Raw genomic sequence first — 18,739 nt, 5'->3', positions numbered from 1 at the left:
ATGGAAAGAAGGCTAGGAATGTACGGTAACGATAGAAGTAGATCGCGGTCACCTGTGCGTCGTCGTTTGAGCGATGGCAGGGACAGATATAACGATTATAAGGATAGTAATAGTAGCAGTGGCAATAGCAGTCGCCGTCACAGGGGCGATCGAGGCTCCCGTTTTAATGATCGTTACGACGACCAGGACTATGGCAGCGGCCGTTACCACGATGACAGGGATTGGCCTCCTCGCCGAGGAGGACGTGGTGGAAGAGGAGGAAGCAGACCTTTCAGAGGGGGTCGTGGTGGCGGTAGGGGACGTACTTTAGGTCCCATTGTTGAGAGAGATCTAGAAAAGCAGTTTGACGCCACCAGTAGGAATTTTGAAAACAGCATTTTTGTAAGAAACTTAACCTTCAATTGTACCCCTGAAGACCTCAAAGAACTCTTTGGCACAGTTGGTGAAATCGTGGAGGCAGATATTATTACATCTAAGGGCCATCATCGCGGCATGGGTACGGTAGAATTTACCAATAATGAATCTGTGCAAGACGCCATATCGAAATTCGATGGCGCACTTTTCATGGATCGTAAACTTATGGTAAGGCAGGATAATCCCCCACCTGAAGCCGCTAAAGAATTTTCTAAAAAGGCTACTAAAGAGGAAATAGATAACGGGTTCGAAGTATTCATTATTAATTTGCCGTACTCAATAAATTGGCAGTCTTTAAAGGACATGTTTAAAGAATGCGGACATGTTTTACGCGCCGATGTAGAAGTGGATTTCAATGGATTCTCCAGAGGGTTCGGATCCGTCATTTACCCCACAAAGGATGAAATGATCAGGGCCATCGACACATTCAACGGCATGGAAGTGGAAGGTAGAGTTTTGGAAGTTAGAGAAGGCCGTTTCAACAAGAGAAAGGACAATGATCGTTATGATCAGAACCCTGAAGATCTCGAAAGTATAAGAATCGCTGAACCGGATCTTGCGCAAGACACCACCGCCCACATCGATGAGACGGCGGTAAGATTCACTGAAGGTGTCAGCCCAGGTGGAGATAGAAACTGTTTCATTTATTGTAGTAATTTACCATTCTCAACGGCAAGAAGCGATTTGTTCGATTTGTTCGGACCGATCGGTAAAATCAATAACGCAGAATTGAAGCTACAGGAAAATGGCCAACCGACAGGTGTTGCTGTTGTAGAATATGAAAATTTAGTAGATGCAGATTTCTGTATTCAAAAATTAAATAATTATAATTATGGTGGCTGTAGTTTACAGATCTCTTATGCCAAACGTGATTAGGACTTAAGCACCAACCATAACAGGATCTGTATACTCTATCTTGACATATAAATAATATGAATTCGAACTGGGCTACAGATCACTTACATAAGGAAGTATATCGTTTTTGGCAAAAAATAAAACCTTATTCAATCCCCGTAAAAAACATTTTCTGGTGATGGATGAGATGAAAAGCGAAAAAAAAGGGTATCTAAAATGACCTGGAGGCATATTTAAGCAGCTACTCAATTCGAGGAAGAAAAGCTATAATACCAATTCTCAGGAGTTACAAGTGCAAAAATGTGGGATCTTTTTTATCTCAAATTGCTATTCTGGATTTTGTTGCTGTCTTTATGCATCTTTATGGTACACCGGAAAACCAAAGTCGGTATGTATATCTAAGTATATGTGGGAATGGAAGATATAAATTTGTACTGGCATACTAACAACTGTACCAGCCGCCAAATTCCGTGAGCTACGTCTAAGGCTACAGTCGCGCTTCAACAGGCGTATTCGTCTGAATGATTCCTTCGCAGATGATCTAGAAAATGGTCTCCATTCAAGCAATTTTGATATCATCTCAGAAAATAGTAATGATACGAGAGGTGGATTAGACGATACTTCCAAGAATGAGATCAAAGAAATCATGCAAAACGACAGTATAGATTTCGATAAAGCTAGATTACTGTACATGGAAAGAAAGTTCGGTCAAAATGGTATAGCTCCCGATGGGACTCCTGCGGACCCCAAGGCTTTCACCTTTGATAAATAGGCAAAGGAATCCAAAAAAAACATTCAATTTTACTCGAAAGGGAGGTTCTTCCCGTTTTATATATTTGTCCATATTTTACGTAAATGTATATACTGCATTAAACTAAAAAAAATCAATAAATTCATTCAATAAAATCTGAGTCTCTCTGGGCCGTCAGCCACACAATTTTCCTTCCCATCTCCACCTTCATTTTCACTTAAGGAAACAAAATCAGTCAAATATGCGTACGATGCATCCTTAGATAACAATATATGTGTCATGTTGCCGATAGATTTCTCTGCAGTATTTTTGTATTTTCTGCCGTTGTTATTTTTCACAGGAGCAGTATTGCGTTCCGGTGACAATGCTTTAGCTCTTTTACTCAAAGTCATAAAATCTATTTTACTAGGCGAGACCCAAATAGGTTCGTCATTGTCCTTCTTCTGAAGCAATCCATCTTTCTCACGATTTGTACTATTATGGGGCAAAACATAGATTAACGGCCCATTGGGAGACTCCTGACCCTTCGCAGGATTTTCTAGAACTGTTTTATTTGAACTCCAATCGGACGCCACTTTGATATTATCCGTGCTCATCGAAGAATTTCCAAATGCTATATTGAATGAACTAAATTCTAAATCATCCAACAGTTCAGTTGGTCTACGTTCGTTATTGCTACAATTTTTATCGTCTGCTGTCTTGTTATTGATGGTTGCAACGTCACCATTTTCCAAACTGTTTGAAGACTCAACCACAGGAAATGCAGCGGTAGGTTCTTCTGCTGGAGTATAAAATCTGTCATCCGGAATTTCTTCTTGAGAGGGGAATTTTAGTTCCATTAATCTTTTGTCTGGTTCATCCTCATTGTGTGTATCATATGTAAATGAAGCATCAGACGGAGAACTGTTCTCATATTTTATGACACCTTCGAAGGTCTTACCGATAATTCGTACGGGCGATTTTTTAATGACCTTGAATACCGGAGGCTTTGCAATCCTTGGGACCTGATTGAGTTGACTCCTACCACCAGAATTTTCTATGGTATCGACACCACCCTTCAGTTCTTCCTTCAATTCGTCCTCAATCTCGAAGAATTCGTCATCGCTATTGCCGTTACTCGAATTATCCGAGTCCCTTTTAGGCAAGTGAGTGGGTATAGGTTGCTGTATTTTATCATCAATAACTTCAGAAATTTGGGTCATTCTTTCCACATCGGTATCACCATGAGATTTATATGCCATTGTAACATTTTCTTCAGTATTGACTTTCAGACCGTCACTCAAGGACACTTGACTGGCCAAGCGCTTCCAGTTATAGTGGGCATCATGCTTATCTAAAACTACTCTCATACCTTGAAACAACTCAATATATGATGGTGATCTTTGAAAGCTTATCTTTGAAGCTGGAGGTGTTAACCTTGGAATAGTGGGAAATATTTCTTGCTTCGCATTCCTTTCTTTTTCTACATTTTTTGCTTTGGTCGTCTCTATCTTTGGTGCTTTATATTTGAAATCTTCTTCCGACATTGTGCTCTTGAATTCATTCTGAGTATCTTTTGGGCCGCTAGAATTTTTTGTCGGCACTTTACTCATTTGTAAGGAAGGTTTTCGCATCAATGTGGATGCGTTATCATCAGTTCTTGAAGAAATATTAGAGCTGGTATTTAATACTCTCTTTTCTTTAAGGAGATCTTCTTTTTGAAACAGATGATTCGAGCCAATAATGCCGCTTTCCTCATCATCAGAATGCTTAAGAATAAAATCACCGAACAAATCATCGTTAAACAGTCTACTTTCATTTTGTTTGTGTTCGTCATCAGCATCCGTGTTTACAACATCTCCAATACGTCGGGCTTCGTTTCGAACATCGTGTTTCTTTTCCTTGGTTGAAATTGTGTTCACTTTATCGGCCGTGGGCGCATGAACGGGCTTTAATAATACCTCTTTTTCAGGAATTTGCGACGGTACCTTCTTCGTTATTTTATCCTCTGTTTCAACATTTGGTTTCCCAGAATATAAAAATGATTGTCCCATGACTATGAGATTCGAGGGGGAGTCCTGTCTTGAGTTTTGACCTTCTTCTCGCTCCGTATCTTTTTCGCTTTCACTACTATCAGCCGCAGGTTGAGGGAAGCTATGGGGGCCGAATTTTGTGTCTCGTATCACTGAAGATATTCTGACATCTCCTTGAGGATATGGACCTTTGCTAACATCGGGTGATTTGAGTTCTTCAGGAGAGGGCCTGTTTTTTCGAGATTCCTCTCTGGAATAAGAAGTGCGTTTCTTTTTCTTTTTAGGTGATGAAACAGCAGCTATTTTGGTGGAGGACTTCTTTTCGGAAACCACTTGTTTCTTTGCTGGCGGCTTGAGAAGTGTCTGTGATCCCTTATTTGTACCACTTTGACTTGGTAGAGACTTACTTTTTTTCTTATTTCCAAAAACGTTTTTCAGTACACCAAAAAATCCATTGCTTTTCTTAATTGATTTTTTACCTATATGGTCTGCCCTAAAATCATTTCTTGCTATTTCTGTTTTCTTAGGAATTCCCCTTGGTTTATTTGCCGGTTTCACCAGTGATGTTTGCTTAGTTTTCTTTGAAGATTCACCCTTATCTGCCGGTGAACTCACCTTCAAGTCGCTCCTATAGCTTCTAAATGTTGTTATTGTACCGTATGATCTTTTCTTTTCGTGGGTGGCACCTAAATTGAATACATTGTTAATCTCGTTGCCGGCAGCCTCAAGTCCTTTAGCAGAATCGCGCCTGACATCTTTTAGTTGGTGTTCTAAATTCTTTATCAGATTTTCATTTACGAAAAGCAAGTCCTTGAGCATAGGTGATTTCAAAGAGGAATAACATATTGGTATTTCAATAGCCAATTGATTAATTATGGTGGAAACAATGTTATCGGGTGTAATTTCGACATGTTTAATCTCATGTTTAGTTAAAATGTCCAAGCATACGAGGTTATTGCCATCACCATATCTACAGAATTTTGCAAACAAAGCTAGGTGGAGGTTGTTGAGTTCCAATATCTCCTCAGATGGTGGTATATTCAAAAATAAGGCGAATTTTGATTTTATTTTCTCAGTGTCGTAAGCGCAAAGTTCATGTGCAGTGGAATATAATGTAAAATTATTTCTACTAGCCTTGAAAAGATGAAACGCGGTATCTTTTTCCAATATTCTAGCCTTCGTGATCAAATTGGCAACTGAAGAAGAGGAGATAAAAGCCGAAGATAACTTGCAAACAATCGAAAAAGAATCTTTTCCCTTTAAGCAATCAAACCGCAATGTGCTTTCGTTCAGTATGAAAACCAAGACTTCGTCTATATAGCAATGGCGCTCCACTTTCAACTTAGGTATTTTGGCGGGCAATGGAACCTCATTGATTAGTGAGTTCATTAAAATATCTGAGATTAGAGGCCTATTCGATCCATCTGATGTGTAATAACTCTCCGCTTCTAGTATATTGATGAAGACAACATAATCACTAAATATGACCAATAAATTTTTCTTACTTTCATCGTTTATATCCTCTACATCATAGACGCCGACAATTCTTCTTTTCAGCCATTTGTACTGTAGTTCTACAGGCCAACATTTGGCTAATTCTGTGAGAATTTTCCCCGATGGCGTAAATACTCTTGTATTATATGAATGAATGGGCGAGTCTAACTTTCCAAACGAATCAATGACATCTATGACATTTTCGTAACATTTTTTGGCGATTTCCTGGTTTTCAGGCTTCCATTTCTTGGACTTCCATAACCTCTCCACGATTAGTTTTAATTTCAGAAGTTTTTCCTGGGGTCCCCTGATTATGCTTTCGATTTTCATTTCCGTATAAATGTCCCTTTCTGGAATCGCATTACTGAAATGTCTGGTGAATAACTTGACGTCTTTGCTGAAGTTCTTTGTCGCTGCTTCATGTCTTGTGTATGCTTTATAGAAATAAGGAATGGTCATACTACATGCTTTGAGCACTTCCAGGGATCCGTAAGGGGTCGCTGTCTTCAAGGAGTCCAGGAATATGCAATTGATTCTTGTAACTTCATCTATCGTGGGCGGGAAAAGTCGGTTCAATTTCATAGTAGATAGTCCATTGATCTCCTCATTAAGCACTCTCACTCTCAAAGAGATCAGGAATTTTTGTAAAAATTCTACTAAGTTGAAAGTAAAATTTGTCTGCAATTGCAACAGCTCGTTGCAGATGGCCTTCACAAGGACGTCATCCGATTCAGTAGGACTTTCATCATCTGGGGCCTTGTAACCACACTCTGTTTGTTCTGGTGAGTATTCTGTCACCGGATTGAAAAGCTGCTCAAGTTGCTTCCCTAGATGAAATACTAGCCTATTATTGAGTTCAATGGTAGACTCATTATTTTTGTAAACAACGTCTAGCAGAGCGGAACTGATAAGCTTATTTCGAAGAAATCCTGATGCGAACAACCGCTTACCCACGTCCTCCGGAGGCACTGCCGTTATCAGTTGGCAACTGCTAGCCAAGTCTCCAGCATGAGGGGGGTCATAGTCGCAGTTTTCCGACGTGCTGGACAAGATTTGCGATACATCAGATGGAGAGAGTAAGGGATAACGTTGCAGCAAGACAACTGCGATGCATCTCTTGACATTACTCTCCTGATCACTGGGACTCAAGTTCTCTACAGCCGGATAGTACTGCGAACTTGAAGATATGTCCACAGATTCAAAGCATGACGTACCCAATTTATCGAACACTATAGCACTTAGTTCATTGCTTCGGGGCGACTTGTACACGCAGATAAGGAATTCGCCCCATATCAAATTGTCTGAACCGCGATAAATCACAGATTGAGTAAACACATCATCTGTCCATTTTGAAAGCGATTGGTCATCGTCGAGTAGTGAATGGCCCCTTTGTGATGAGGCATCGAGAACAGATTTGAATAATTTGATGCTAAAGCCCGTTCCGTTATTCCCTTCATTCTTTCTCTGAGAGTAAAGAGACGAGAGGTCTTTCTCCATTGATGAGGTAGTGACAATACTGTATTAGCAAACCAGATAACAATCGACGTCTATCGCGAACACGCAAATGGGTAGCAGCAACAGTACCGGTAAGATTCAAGTGCAGATCAGACTAGTGGTGCCCTTGCTATGACACAATGGGAGACATCTCACTTGCATTGAAGATCAATGCCTGTATTTACCATTGTTTCTATTTACTTTTTGAAATTTCTCGAAGAAAAACCCTAGGTCTTTGCAGCTGACAAACGCACACAATGCCCTAATTTGCGGCTAGGGTTTATTTCTGCTGATTTCAAAACTGTAATGAAGAGCTTCACTATGGCAACAAGGTATCGACTAGCGGCATATTATACCAGTTTTACTCGTTAGCCATAGGTTTGATTGGTCTTTTTTTTTTTTTGTCTGGCAAGGTTTTCTTGCTTTCTACTTATAATAAGCAGCGTATTGCATAAGATGAAAAAAAAGTGAAGGAAAAAAAAGATTGACGAAGCATTATGGAACAAAGAATAGAAGCCCATTAGAGGTCTGCTTGCCAACAATTTTGCACGATGTCCATTAACCTGCATTCCACGCCCGACTATGATCCTTCTTACAAGCTAATTCAGTTAACGCCAGAGTTGCTGGACATAATACAGGATCCCGCACAAAATAACCAATTAAGGTTCAAGTCGCTGGACAAAGACAAGTCAGAGGTTGTGCTGTGCTCGCACGACAAGACATGGGTGCTGAAGCAGCGAAAGCACTCAAACACAGTTCTGTTAATGAAGGAATTTGTCCCCGAGCAACCCATTACGTTTGACGAAACGCAGTTGTTTGGGCTGTCCAAGCCGTACATGGATGTGCTAGGATTTGCCAAGACCGAGTCGGAGTTCGAGACTAGAGAGACGGAGGGCCATTTGAACCTAGATTCGTTGCCAATATATAACGGAGAGCTAGATTTCCGCGAAAGGACTACGAAAAAGTCTTCCGCAAAGGTTATTGCGACAGTGGAAGAGCTGCTAGAAAACTCACCCTGTTCTGCGCTCGAAGGCATATCGAAATGGCACAAGATTGGCGGGTCCGTTAAAGACGGTCTTCTATGCATTCTTTCCCAGGATTTCCTCTCCAAGGCCTTACACGTGGTGCTGATGAGTGTAATGGCAGAATCACTGGATATGCAGCACTTGCAAGTCGACGATACCTATCATGCAGTGGGGAAGGACATCGAGGACGAGTTCAATCCATACACAAGAGAAATCATAGGCACAGTACTGAATAGATTTGCCTTCCAAGAGCAAGAGCCAGAAAATAGTGCGTGGCGTTTGAGAATACCGTTCATTGCCCAGTGGTACGGTATTCAGGCGCTGAGAAAATGTGTTTCAGGGACAAGCATGCCAATTAATGAGTTCCTCATCAAATGGAAATCTCTTTTCCCCCCTTTCTTCCCCTGCGACATCGACATCGACATGCTCCGAGGCTACCACTTCAAACCTACCAATAAGACTATCCAGTACATAGCGAAAAGCACTCTACCGATGGACCCGAAGGAGCGGTTCAAAGTGCTGTTTAAGCTGCAGTCGCAATGGGACTTGGAAGATATCAAGCCTCTCATCGAAGAGCTGAATACAAGAGGTGTGAAAATAGACAGTTTCATCATGAAGTATGCCCGTCGGAGAAGATTGGGCAAAAAAACCGTAGTCACGAGCAGGTAGCTCCTGGGGTCCCACTAAATAACGATAGAGACTTGAACCTCCCAGTAGAATAATTAATGATAATATATATATACTGCATAGTGCAATGTGTGACGTTCGGCGCCCTATTACCCGATTTACGTGCACAGTGACCTGGCTATTTTGGATAACAGTTGCTGACAAATAATAAGGCCATCGCTCAGGGATATATGATGACTGGCAAGAACAGTCACCAGGAATAATCACGGAGTGAGTTCATTGGTGTGTGCTATACTTTCTGCTTCTGACACTGAATATTCGATAAGAGCTGCTGCATACACGAAGGAACCACCACAACTGGAAAATGCTGAAATCGACTACTATAAGATCGATAACGAGATTATCTCAACTTTATAATGCTCCTGTCACCACATATAGGGCCTGTCTGGCTAGCAAGAGATTTTATTCCCCCCCTGCAGCAGGTGTGAAATTGGACGACAATTTTTCGCTGGAAACCCATACTGATATTCAGGCTGCTGCAAAAGCACAGGCAAGTGCCCGTGCCAGTGCATCAGGAACAACTCCGGATGCCGTAGTAGCCTCTGGCAGCACTGCCATGAGCCATGCTTACCAGGAAAACACCGGATTCGGCACCCGCCCCATATATCTTGACATGCAAGCCACTACTCCAACAGACCCAAGGGTTTTGGACACCATGCTGAAATTCTACACGGGTCTTTACGGTAATCCTCATTCCAACACTCACTCTTACGGTTGGGAGACCAACACCGCTGTGGAGAACGCTAGAGCGCACGTGGCCAAGATGATTAACGCCGACCCCAAGGAGATAATATTCACCTCTGGGGCCACAGAATCCAATAACATGGTTCTCAAGGGAGTCCCAAGATTCTATAAGAAGACCAAGAAGCACATTATCACCACTAGGACGGAGCACAAGTGTGTTTTGGAAGCTGCAAGAGCCATGATGAAGGAAGGCTTTGAAGTCACCTTCCTAAATGTGGACGATAAAGGGCTTGTCGATTTGAATGAATTGGAGAAAGCTATCAGACCGGACACATGTCTTGTCTCTGTGATGGCTGTTAATAATGAGATTGGTGTTATTCAACCTATCAAGGAAATTGGTGCCTTATGCAGAAAGAACAAGATCTACTTCCACACGGACGCCGCGCAAGCTTATGGTAAGATTCGCATGGACGTCAATGAAATGAACATTGATTTACTGTCGATTTCTTCTCACAAAATTTACGGTCCAAAGGGCATTGGTGCCATCTATGTAAGAAGAAGGCCAAGAGTTAGACTAGAACCATTGTTATCCGGTGGCGGTCAAGAAAGAGGTCTGAGATCAGGCACTTTAGCACCTCCACTGGTAGCGGGCTTCGGTGAAGCCGCAAGATTAATGAAGAAAGAATTTGACAGCGACCAAGCTCACATCAAAAGGCTATCCGATAAGCTAGTCAAAGGTTTATTATCTGCTGAACATACTACATTGAACGGGTCTCCAGACCATCGTTACCCCGGTTGTATTAACGTCTCTTTTGCCTATGTAGAAGGTGAATCTTTACTAATGGCACTAAGAGATATTGCATTATCCTCAGGTTCGGCCTGTACGTCTGCCTCCTTAGAGCCTTCCTATGTTCTACATGCATTGGGTAAGGATGATGCTCTGGCTCATTCTTCCATCAGATTTGGTATCGGTAGATTCAGTACTGAGGAGGAAGTCGACTATGTCGTCAAGGCCGTTTCTGACAGAGTAAAATTTCTAAGGGAACTTTCACCATTATGGGAAATGGTTCAAGAAGGTATTGATTTAAATTCTATCAAATGGTCAGGTCATTGAGCGTTTGTTGTTAGTGTATTTTCTTTTTTTTCTCTTTTTTTAGAAAAACTCCCTATATATAGGTTCGAAATCATAGTTTCATGATTTTCTGTTGCCTCTAGATTTTTCTGTGATGCGGCTCCTTGTTAATATTATTGTCAAAAACCGGTTCTTCCTCCATATCAGGTTAGGTCGTTAACGTTAGTTTGCTTTATCTGCCTTTCCCTTTTTGCTCTGACAAATTGTTGCAGAGATTGCATGTATGGTCTTCGTTTCTGCCGCATGAATGTATTCCCTTTTGTAATTTCATGTCATTTTTATTATGAATTTCATTTATAAAGTTTATGTACAAATATCATATAGAAAGAAGATCTTTTTTTAAGCAAGAATTTTTTTAACCTCTTTGGCGACAGCATCACCGACTTCAGTGGTGCTGTTGGAACCACCTAGATCACCGGTTCTAATTCCAGCATCTAGAACCCTTTTAACCGCATCTTCAATGGCCTTACCTTCTTCAGGCAGGTTCAGTGATAACTTCAACATCATTGCAGCAGACAAAATAGTAGCGACAGGGTTAACCTTGTTTTTTGGTAAGTCTGGAGCTGAACCGTGACATGGTTCGTATAAACCAAATGCAGTGTTCTTGTCTGGCAAGGAGGCTAGGGAGGCAGATGGCAACAAACCCAAGGACCCTGGAATAACGGATGCTTCATCGGAGATGATATCACCAAACATGTTGCTGGTGATTATAATACCATTCAAGTGAGTTGGGTTCTTAACCAGAATCATGGCAGCGGAATCAATCAATTGATGTTGAACTTTCAATGTAGGAAATTCGTTCTTGATGGTTTCCTCTACAGTTTTTCTCCATAGTCTTGAAGAGGCTAAAACGTTGGCTTTGTCCAAAGACCAAATAGGTAATGGTGGTTCGTGTTGTAGGGCCATGAATGCAGCCATTCTTGTAATTCTTTGCACTTCAGGAACGGTGTACTGTTCACAGTCCCAGGCGACACCGTCGCCGTCATCTTCCTTTCTCTCACCGAAGTAGATACCTCCCACTAACTCTCTAACAACAACAAAGTCGGTACCTTTGGCGAACTGTGGCTTGATTGGAGACAAATCTAACAGAGATTCGGATGCGAAGTTGCATGGTCTTAAATTGGCATACAATTGAAGTTCTTTACGGATTTTCAGTAAACCTTGTTCAGGTCTAACACTACCGGTGCCCCATTTAGGACCACCCACGGCACCCAACAAAACGGCGTCAGCCTTCTTGGAGGCCTCTAGCGCCTCATCTGGTAGCGGAACACCTGTAGCATCGATAGCAGCACCACCAATCAAATGGTTTTCGAAATCAAACTTAACATTGGAACGAACATCGGAAATGGCTTTAAGAACCTTAATTGCTTCTGCAGTGATTTCTTGACCAACGTGGTCACCTGGCAAAACAACGATTTTCTTAGGGGCAGACATGAGAATAGTGTACCTTTACAATATATGTATATATATATATAGTTCTTGAGGAAGTCCAAAAAGCTTAAGAAAATTCAAGAAAACACGACATAGCAAATACCAACTGAATAGAAACAATAGGTCTTTAAATAATATTGTCAAACCAAACTCAAGTACTGTGTATGAAAGCATTTGGTCGTGTGTGCTACTCTGCACCAAATGAAAAGCCGGTTCCGGCGCTCTCAGCTTTCCTTTTTTCATCCCACCTTTCAGTTCAAAACAGGCATATGCGTCAGGCGATCTCAGGCCCTGTGACAAAAAAATTCGACGTGGATCTGGTTTTGCAACAATAGAATAGCATCTTAAGTTGAGAGATGAGGCAGAGAAAAAAATAATGGTTGCTAAGAGATTCGAACTCTTGCATCTTACGATACCTGAGTATTCCCACAGTTAACTGCGGTCAAGAGGTTTTCTTGAATCAGGCGCCTTAGACCGCTCGGCCAAACAACCACTTATTTGTTGAATGTGTTGTATTACGGGCTCGACTAATACCAAGGTAATTCAGCAATCCTGTTGTTAACAGGGAAGTAACTTGTTTGCTAGACTAGTTGTCACGATAATTCACGGAATGTTACTTGCTTATATCTAATATATAAGATCTAGTTTATACTTAAAGGGTGGAAGCGCAGAATCTCGGATCTAATCTAATTGTTCGTCTATTTATATTTCGGGTGTTTCATTTGCTTGAGGACCACGTTCTAGAATGGAATTACAAATGTGGTGCTGATATCTTGTACGACTTATATTGATTTATTTCAGACACGTTTTTATAGATATTTCCGTCGTGTTCATTATGACGTGCTGTCGTCATGTTGAGGTATCTCATCTTGAGATACAACAGAATGGTGGGCGCCTAAGATGCAATACATCAACATAAATACAGTATATCTATGAAACACCTAGTAATGGATAGGTTGAGCAAACGACAAGATCATTTAGATGTACTGTCCCAGACGCAGAAATACCGAGATTCCGTGCTTCCACTCTTATAGTATAAACTACACCTTGTATATCAGATATAGAATAAGTAACATCAAAGGGATTACTAAACTACTCTGGTATTACTGGAGCTCGTAATACAAGTGCAGAAGCGGGGAGATGTTCTCATACAAGTGCACACAGAAACATCAGTACTCCATGCTTTTCTAGAGGATGACTTTTATTCAATATGTGCGACGACTATATTGCTATGTTTGCTGATAATCTGATGATTGTTGGGATTACATTTTTGATAAGGTTAATAACACCATGTATATGGGGTATACTAGAAGTTCCGCTCATAGGATATAAGAAACACAAGAGAAGATCAACAAATCTACACAAGATGATTGTCATTCCTCATCTTCGTTATATACGTTGTCATTCGCTGGTCCTATTACATTATCAATCCTGCGCTCCAGCTTCCACCAATTCCGATGACAATCTGAATATAGTATACTGGTCTTATAATTTGCGTCATCTTAACACACCGCATATGATAATACTCTGGTACAACAATAACAATCTTAACTTGTTGTATTGGCAATCGATGGACGATGGTCGACACCGTTCCATCATGAACAGCTGAATATTCCTTCGTTTTTACTTTTGATATTTATAAGCTTTGGTGGTGAGTACTGTAACGGGCGTGTACGAAAAAACTCAACTGATACCGGTAGGCTGAACATTGAGTGGAATGAAAACTTCATAATTGTTGGAATAAGTAAGTTCATCATTATTCACATGAGTAAACATCATTACTATCTGAGGTATTCAGATTGTATTCTAAGGTGGTATTTCGTATATGCTACACAGATGTCGTATCTTTAGTAGAATGAAGGGATGCTAAACGAGCTGTTCGAAGAGTGGGCTTAACTGAAAACAAAGATCCATTAATTGAACATCAACCTGGAATTTATATATAAATGATATGAGTCGTTACATTGAACTTATAGTATATTCCCTAGTTTATTTTTATGTTAAACATACTTAATATGTCCAATCGGCGTGTGTTTTATATACCTCTCTTATATAAGTATAAGAAAGATTTCTGCTTTTATTCTTAATTAATACTACTAATTATCAACAATAATCAAGAACCCTTTGGCTATGTATGATTTTACCGGTTCTCTTTTAGTGGGCAGCTGGCAACAGGATGCTGCTTGGAACTCTTCTAGACAAAGCTTCTATACCATCTAGATAATCAGCCGCCATCTCTGGCATAGCCATATAAGGGCTTGGTTGATGATATTGCCTCCAAATCAGACAATTAGGTGGCAGTAGCATATGCTAGATATGCGCCTTGTATTTCGTTCGGGCTATGGACAGATTAAAAAAGGTACAACCATGGATTCAACCCAAAGAAATAAAAGGATTTAAAGATGCTTCAATAACAACGGAATAACTTCAAAAACTGCGAGTATTACCGATTCACTCTTAAAAGACAAACAACTTCGCAGCGGAATTTGAGCGGTTCACGACACTTCGATCCACCCGCTACTATACTTCCTTAGTTAAAGACAAATTCCTATCGAACATGCAGTCACATTTACGCAATGACGATGTAAAATTAGATACATTGAGTGAACCCAACGCTTCTTTAATCGGGGAGAATATCACTCTTCCAAAAGATAGTTTTAACTCATACCTATATTATCTTCTTTACGAAATGGCACACTATAAACCAACTATCGTTTGCTTCCTAGTCACGGTGATATCAATTTTAATGATCGTTGTTTTTCATAATATCCTCCTTTGTGATATTGCTTTTGGTCTGCTAAATTTGAGTTTCTTTGTTTATGCGCTTATAGAATTCAATGACAGTGTCTCTGATGAAGAGTTCAAAATTAAGCTTTTGTTGGAGGTTATCACACGTAAGCCAGCGGTGAAGGGGAAAGAATGGAGAATAATCACGTATAATATGAACCAACATTTGTTTGATAATGGACTATGGAACACTCCGTACTATTTCTATTGCGATCAAAGTTGCTATGGCTTCTTTAGACACCTTATCAAAGGGAAAAATCCGGGTGCAAATTCAAGTTCTTCCGCCAACGAAGTTGAAAATACACAGTCAGACGCACCAGCAACCCAGCCTTCAAATGAGGTAGCAAAATCTTATCACTTCACTTTTGGCCCAATCTTGGAAGCTGACCCAATCTTGGAAGCTTACTGCCTCAAAGCAGCAGAAGCAGAAAAACAGGCGCAGTGTGAATACTGGAGGAAGCAATATCCCGATGCCGATATACTTTGAACTTGAAACCTCAATAATTATTCAGCAAACGCACATATAGCACAAGGTGATGATAGTATGAATCTTGTTCTACTGGTCTTGCAGTTGCGTCACCAAATCCAATGGACGCTCAAGTGCAAGGATAGGTAATGTGGTAGGATCCATGAATACGACGTGTAAAGCGAAGAAGGAAGCGACGATACTATTACACAGAATTATTTATTTCCTTTTGTGGAACTTCTGCTATATTCCATATACCTATATCATTAAAATTAGTAGTGCAGATTTATTCATAAGACTAGTGTTGATCTCTAATTTGAAAGATCTATGAGGCATTAAAAAGCCAGGTGACAGTACAGGATATACCTCTTATATAGTACAAGAAAGATCGCTTTTATCCTTAATCAATACTATCAGCTATCAACACTTTTTTTTTGAGCAATGATATTAGGTGTATATAATATACTGGAAAATTCTCTTCGAAAATATAGGAATCCATGAAAAGGAATCAGCAATCCTACATAATTCCATAAACTTTTCTATCTTCCTTCCTATTGTTTTAGTAAAATCTTGTGACAATTGTTGGAATTCCATTTTTCGTGAGGTTAATAATATTATGTATATGGAATATACTAGAAGTTCTCCTCATGGATGTAGGAATCCAGGGAAGGGAATCGACACTTTTACATAATCTTATTCTTATTTCTTCCCTAACTTTGTGCGTCATTATTCATTGATCCTGTTGCATTATCAATCCTTGCACTTTAGTTTCCACTAAATTCGATGACTGTTCTGAATCTTATTTCACTGGTCTGATAATTTTCGTCATCTATTTAACATCGTATATTATAATCTTCTCGCTACGTGAATGAATTTATCAATCTGTCGTACTAATAATTGGTGGGTAGGTGATTATTGTTTCAATAACTATGCAATATTATACTGAAAGAACGGTGTGAGGGTTATTGCAGGTTATTATATCACCTGTATCTACAAGTAAGTGCTAGGAGTCTCATCGTAGGATATGCGCTAACAAAAAAAAATCGATCCCAATATGAACAAAAGCTGCAGCTAACGCAAATGAACGTCAACATAAAACATCCAAACTGCTAGGGGGATCAGTATGACCAAGATAAACGACACTTTTGCATATTTATTTGGTTTACAGCATGACAGCTTCGCCCAAAATTTTTTGATCCGTTTGGCAAATAGGAAAAACCGTTCTTTGAAAGTTAACGGCACGTATAAGGTATTTTGCTTGTACATTTTTTGTTTTGTAGCATTAAGTTTGAATGCGGTTCGTGAATTATCTTTGATAGGTAATTCGTGGGTATACTTTTCTAAAAGTAAATGGACAGAGTCATTTGAGTGGTTTGACTCTAAATCAAAAAATGTGCAATCTGATGCAACCTTTGAATCGCATAGTTCTTCTTTATCTAGAAGCGTCATTATAAAAACTTGCGTTTTGCGCTACGTTTACTTTTGCGCTTACAATAATCAGTGAGTCTTTTTCTGACGCAGAGATATTTGTGCTTTTATATGTCCTTTTTTCTTTCTTTTTACTTCATTATTATCGTAAATTCGAGAAAATGCTAAGAAAGTTTTGAATAGTGAAATTCAGGCTTTGAATTTAATAAGATAATACTATATAGGGCGTTTTTTGTGCATGGAGGCGTTCTTGGCGTTTCGCAAAAGGGTCCAGAATGGGTGTCAAAACAATAGCCAGCAAACCCTTTTTTTCTGTTTGCGGGAAAAGAAAAGAAAAGAGAAAACTTTCCTATACTCAATGGAAGAAGGGATGTTGAAATAACAACTATCCTCCATTGATTGCCAGTAAATTAAGTTAAGATTGTTATTGGAACAAGGAGGTTCATCATTATTCATGTAATTAGCCTTTGTTTCTATTGGCCAGTAAAATCTTGTGACATATGTTGGGATTCCATTTTTGGTAAGGTTCATAATTGTGTATATAGGATATACTAGAAGTTCTCCTCATGGATTTAGGAATCCACGAAAGGGAATCAACAATTTTACATAATCTTATTCTTATTTCTTTCTTTATTTTATACGTCTTTATTCATTGATCCTATTGCATTATCAATCCTTGCACTTCAGCTTCCACTAAATTTGATGACTGTCCTGAATCTTATTTCACTGGTCTAATAATTTTTGTCATCTTCTTAACACCGTATATGATAATCTTCTAGCTACGTGATTGAATGTATTAATCAGCTGTACTAGTAATTGATGGATAGTTGATTATTGTTCCAACAGATTCCTAAATCCATGAGGAGAACTTCTAGTATATCCTATATACATAATATTATTAACCTTATCAAAAATGGAATCCCAACAAATGTCACAAGAATTTAATGGTCAATAATTTTATACGTCTTTATTCATTGATCCTATTGCATTATCAATCCTTGCACTTCAGCTTCCATTAAATTCGATGACTGTTCTGAATCTTATTTCACTGGTCTGATAATTTGCGTCATCTTCTTAGCACCGTATATGATAATCTTCTAGTTACATGATTAAATGCATTAATCATGTTGATAATTAGTAGTATTAATTAAGAATAAAAGCAGAAATCTTTCTTATACTTATATAAGAGAGGTATATAAAACACACGCCGATTGGACATATTAAGTATGTTCAACACATAACAATAACCTAGGGAATTTACTATAAGTTCAATGTAACGACTCATATCATTTATATATATAAATTCCAAGTTGATGTTCAATTAATGGATCTTTGACTCCAAGTGCACCCATCAATAGAACGTCATTTCAACATTCTTCATCCTGAAACAAGGACTAGTTATATGAATAATGATGAACCTACTTGCTCCAACAAATCAGCTGTACTAGCAATTGATGGATAGTTGATTATTGTTCCAACAGATTTATTTCAGGAACGTTTTATCGATATTTCCGTCGCGTTCATTGCGACGTACTGTCGTCATCTTGCGGTATGTATCTTAAGATGCAACTTATTTTGTTGTATTACGGGCTCGAGTAATACCGGATGTCTTGACAATCCTAAATTCGTTTAGGAGAGTAACTTGTTGTCAGACTTATTATTAACGTGATTCACAGAATGTTACTTATCCTATATAATCTATATAAGATCTGAATCTAACTAAAGGGTGGAAGCGCGGAATCTCGGATCTAAACTAATTGTTCAGGTATTTATACGTTTGGTTGGTTTGGTTCATCTTAGGCAAGTAGGCTGCCTAGTATACTCAATCTTGTCTGTTTTGGAACTATTGTTTGGTACGTGTTTCATACATGTTTTATGTCTAGGTTGATAAATCTAGTAATGCTGAGGTATCTCATTTTGAGATACAACATATTTACCAAATTGTAATCCGATATAGTGTAACGGCTATCACATCACGCTTTCACCGTGGAGACCGGGGTTCGACTCCCCGTATCGGAGTTTTTTTGTTCTATTTTTTTTTCAAGCACCAATTTACACTACTTGTTAACTGTCGACAAG

The 18,739-nt window shown here is 39.4% G+C and overlaps 7 protein-coding genes and 2 non-coding genes across 9 annotated transcripts; 6 read left to right on the top strand and 3 right to left on the bottom strand.

Annotated features, from left to right (window-relative positions):
- On the top strand, nt 1-1,290 carry GBP2 (single-stranded telomeric DNA-binding/mRNA-binding protein; the record flags this gene model as incomplete). The annotated part of the gene is made up of 1 exon (XM_056231715.1): nt 1-1,290. The coding sequence occupies one exon, from the start codon at nt 1-3 to the stop codon at nt 1,288-1,290; it is 1,290 nt and encodes a 429-aa protein (XP_056086339.1).
- Nucleotides 1,291-1,569: 279 nt separating this feature from the next.
- SKDI03G0540 (uncharacterized protein) lies at nt 1,570-2,041 on the top strand (the record flags this gene model as incomplete). Its single annotated transcript, XM_056231703.1, has 2 exons — nt 1,570-1,657; nt 1,728-2,041. 2 exons carry the CDS (start codon nt 1,570-1,572, stop codon nt 2,039-2,041), a joined length of 402 nt encoding a protein of 133 aa, XP_056086338.1.
- A 125-nt stretch (nt 2,042-2,166) lies between these two features.
- BUD3 (Bud3p) lies at nt 2,167-7,023 on the bottom strand (the record flags this gene model as incomplete). The annotated part of the gene is made up of 1 exon (XM_056231692.1): nt 2,167-7,023. The coding sequence occupies one exon, from the start codon at nt 7,021-7,023 to the stop codon at nt 2,167-2,169; it is 4,857 nt and encodes a 1,618-aa protein (XP_056086337.1).
- Nucleotides 7,024-7,571: 548 nt separating this feature from the next.
- On the top strand, nt 7,572-8,714 carry DCC1 (Dcc1p; the record flags this gene model as incomplete). The annotated part of the gene is made up of 1 exon (XM_056231681.1): nt 7,572-8,714. The coding sequence occupies one exon, from the start codon at nt 7,572-7,574 to the stop codon at nt 8,712-8,714; it is 1,143 nt and encodes a 380-aa protein (XP_056086336.1).
- Nucleotides 8,715-9,036: 322 nt separating this feature from the next.
- Nucleotides 9,037-10,530, top strand: NFS1 (cysteine desulfurase; the record flags this gene model as incomplete). Its single annotated transcript, XM_056231670.1, has 1 exon — nt 9,037-10,530. One exon carries the CDS (start codon nt 9,037-9,039, stop codon nt 10,528-10,530), a length of 1,494 nt encoding a protein of 497 aa, XP_056086335.1.
- A 357-nt stretch (nt 10,531-10,887) lies between these two features.
- On the bottom strand, nt 10,888-11,982 carry LEU2 (3-isopropylmalate dehydrogenase; the record flags this gene model as incomplete). The annotated part of the gene is made up of 1 exon (XM_056231659.1): nt 10,888-11,982. The coding sequence occupies one exon, from the start codon at nt 11,980-11,982 to the stop codon at nt 10,888-10,890; it is 1,095 nt and encodes a 364-aa protein (XP_056086334.1).
- Nucleotides 11,983-12,356: 374 nt separating this feature from the next.
- Nucleotides 12,357-12,471, bottom strand: Skdi_3.trna2L. The gene is made up of 2 exons: nt 12,434-12,471; nt 12,357-12,400 (listed from the first exon to the last, which is right to left on the bottom strand). It is a non-coding gene; the product is annotated as a tRNA-Leu (tRNA).
- A 2,065-nt stretch (nt 12,472-14,536) lies between these two features.
- Nucleotides 14,537-15,253, top strand: SKDI03G0490 (DUP/COS family protein; the record flags this gene model as incomplete). The annotated part of the gene is made up of 1 exon (XM_056231648.1): nt 14,537-15,253. The coding sequence occupies one exon, from the start codon at nt 14,537-14,539 to the stop codon at nt 15,251-15,253; it is 717 nt and encodes a 238-aa protein (XP_056086333.1).
- Nucleotides 15,254-18,607: 3,354 nt separating this feature from the next.
- Nucleotides 18,608-18,679, top strand: Skdi_3.trna1E. Its single transcript has one exon. It is a non-coding gene; the product is annotated as a tRNA-Glu (tRNA).
- Nucleotides 18,680-18,739: the final 60 nt, after the last annotated feature.

The sequence above is a fragment of the Saccharomyces kudriavzevii genome, assembly GCF_947243775.1.
Source record: "Saccharomyces kudriavzevii IFO 1802 strain IFO1802 genome assembly, chromosome: 3".
NCBI lineage: Eukaryota > Fungi > Ascomycota > Saccharomycetes > Saccharomycetales > Saccharomycetaceae > Saccharomyces > Saccharomyces kudriavzevii.
This window is presented reverse-complemented; position numbering and strand designations above follow the sequence as displayed.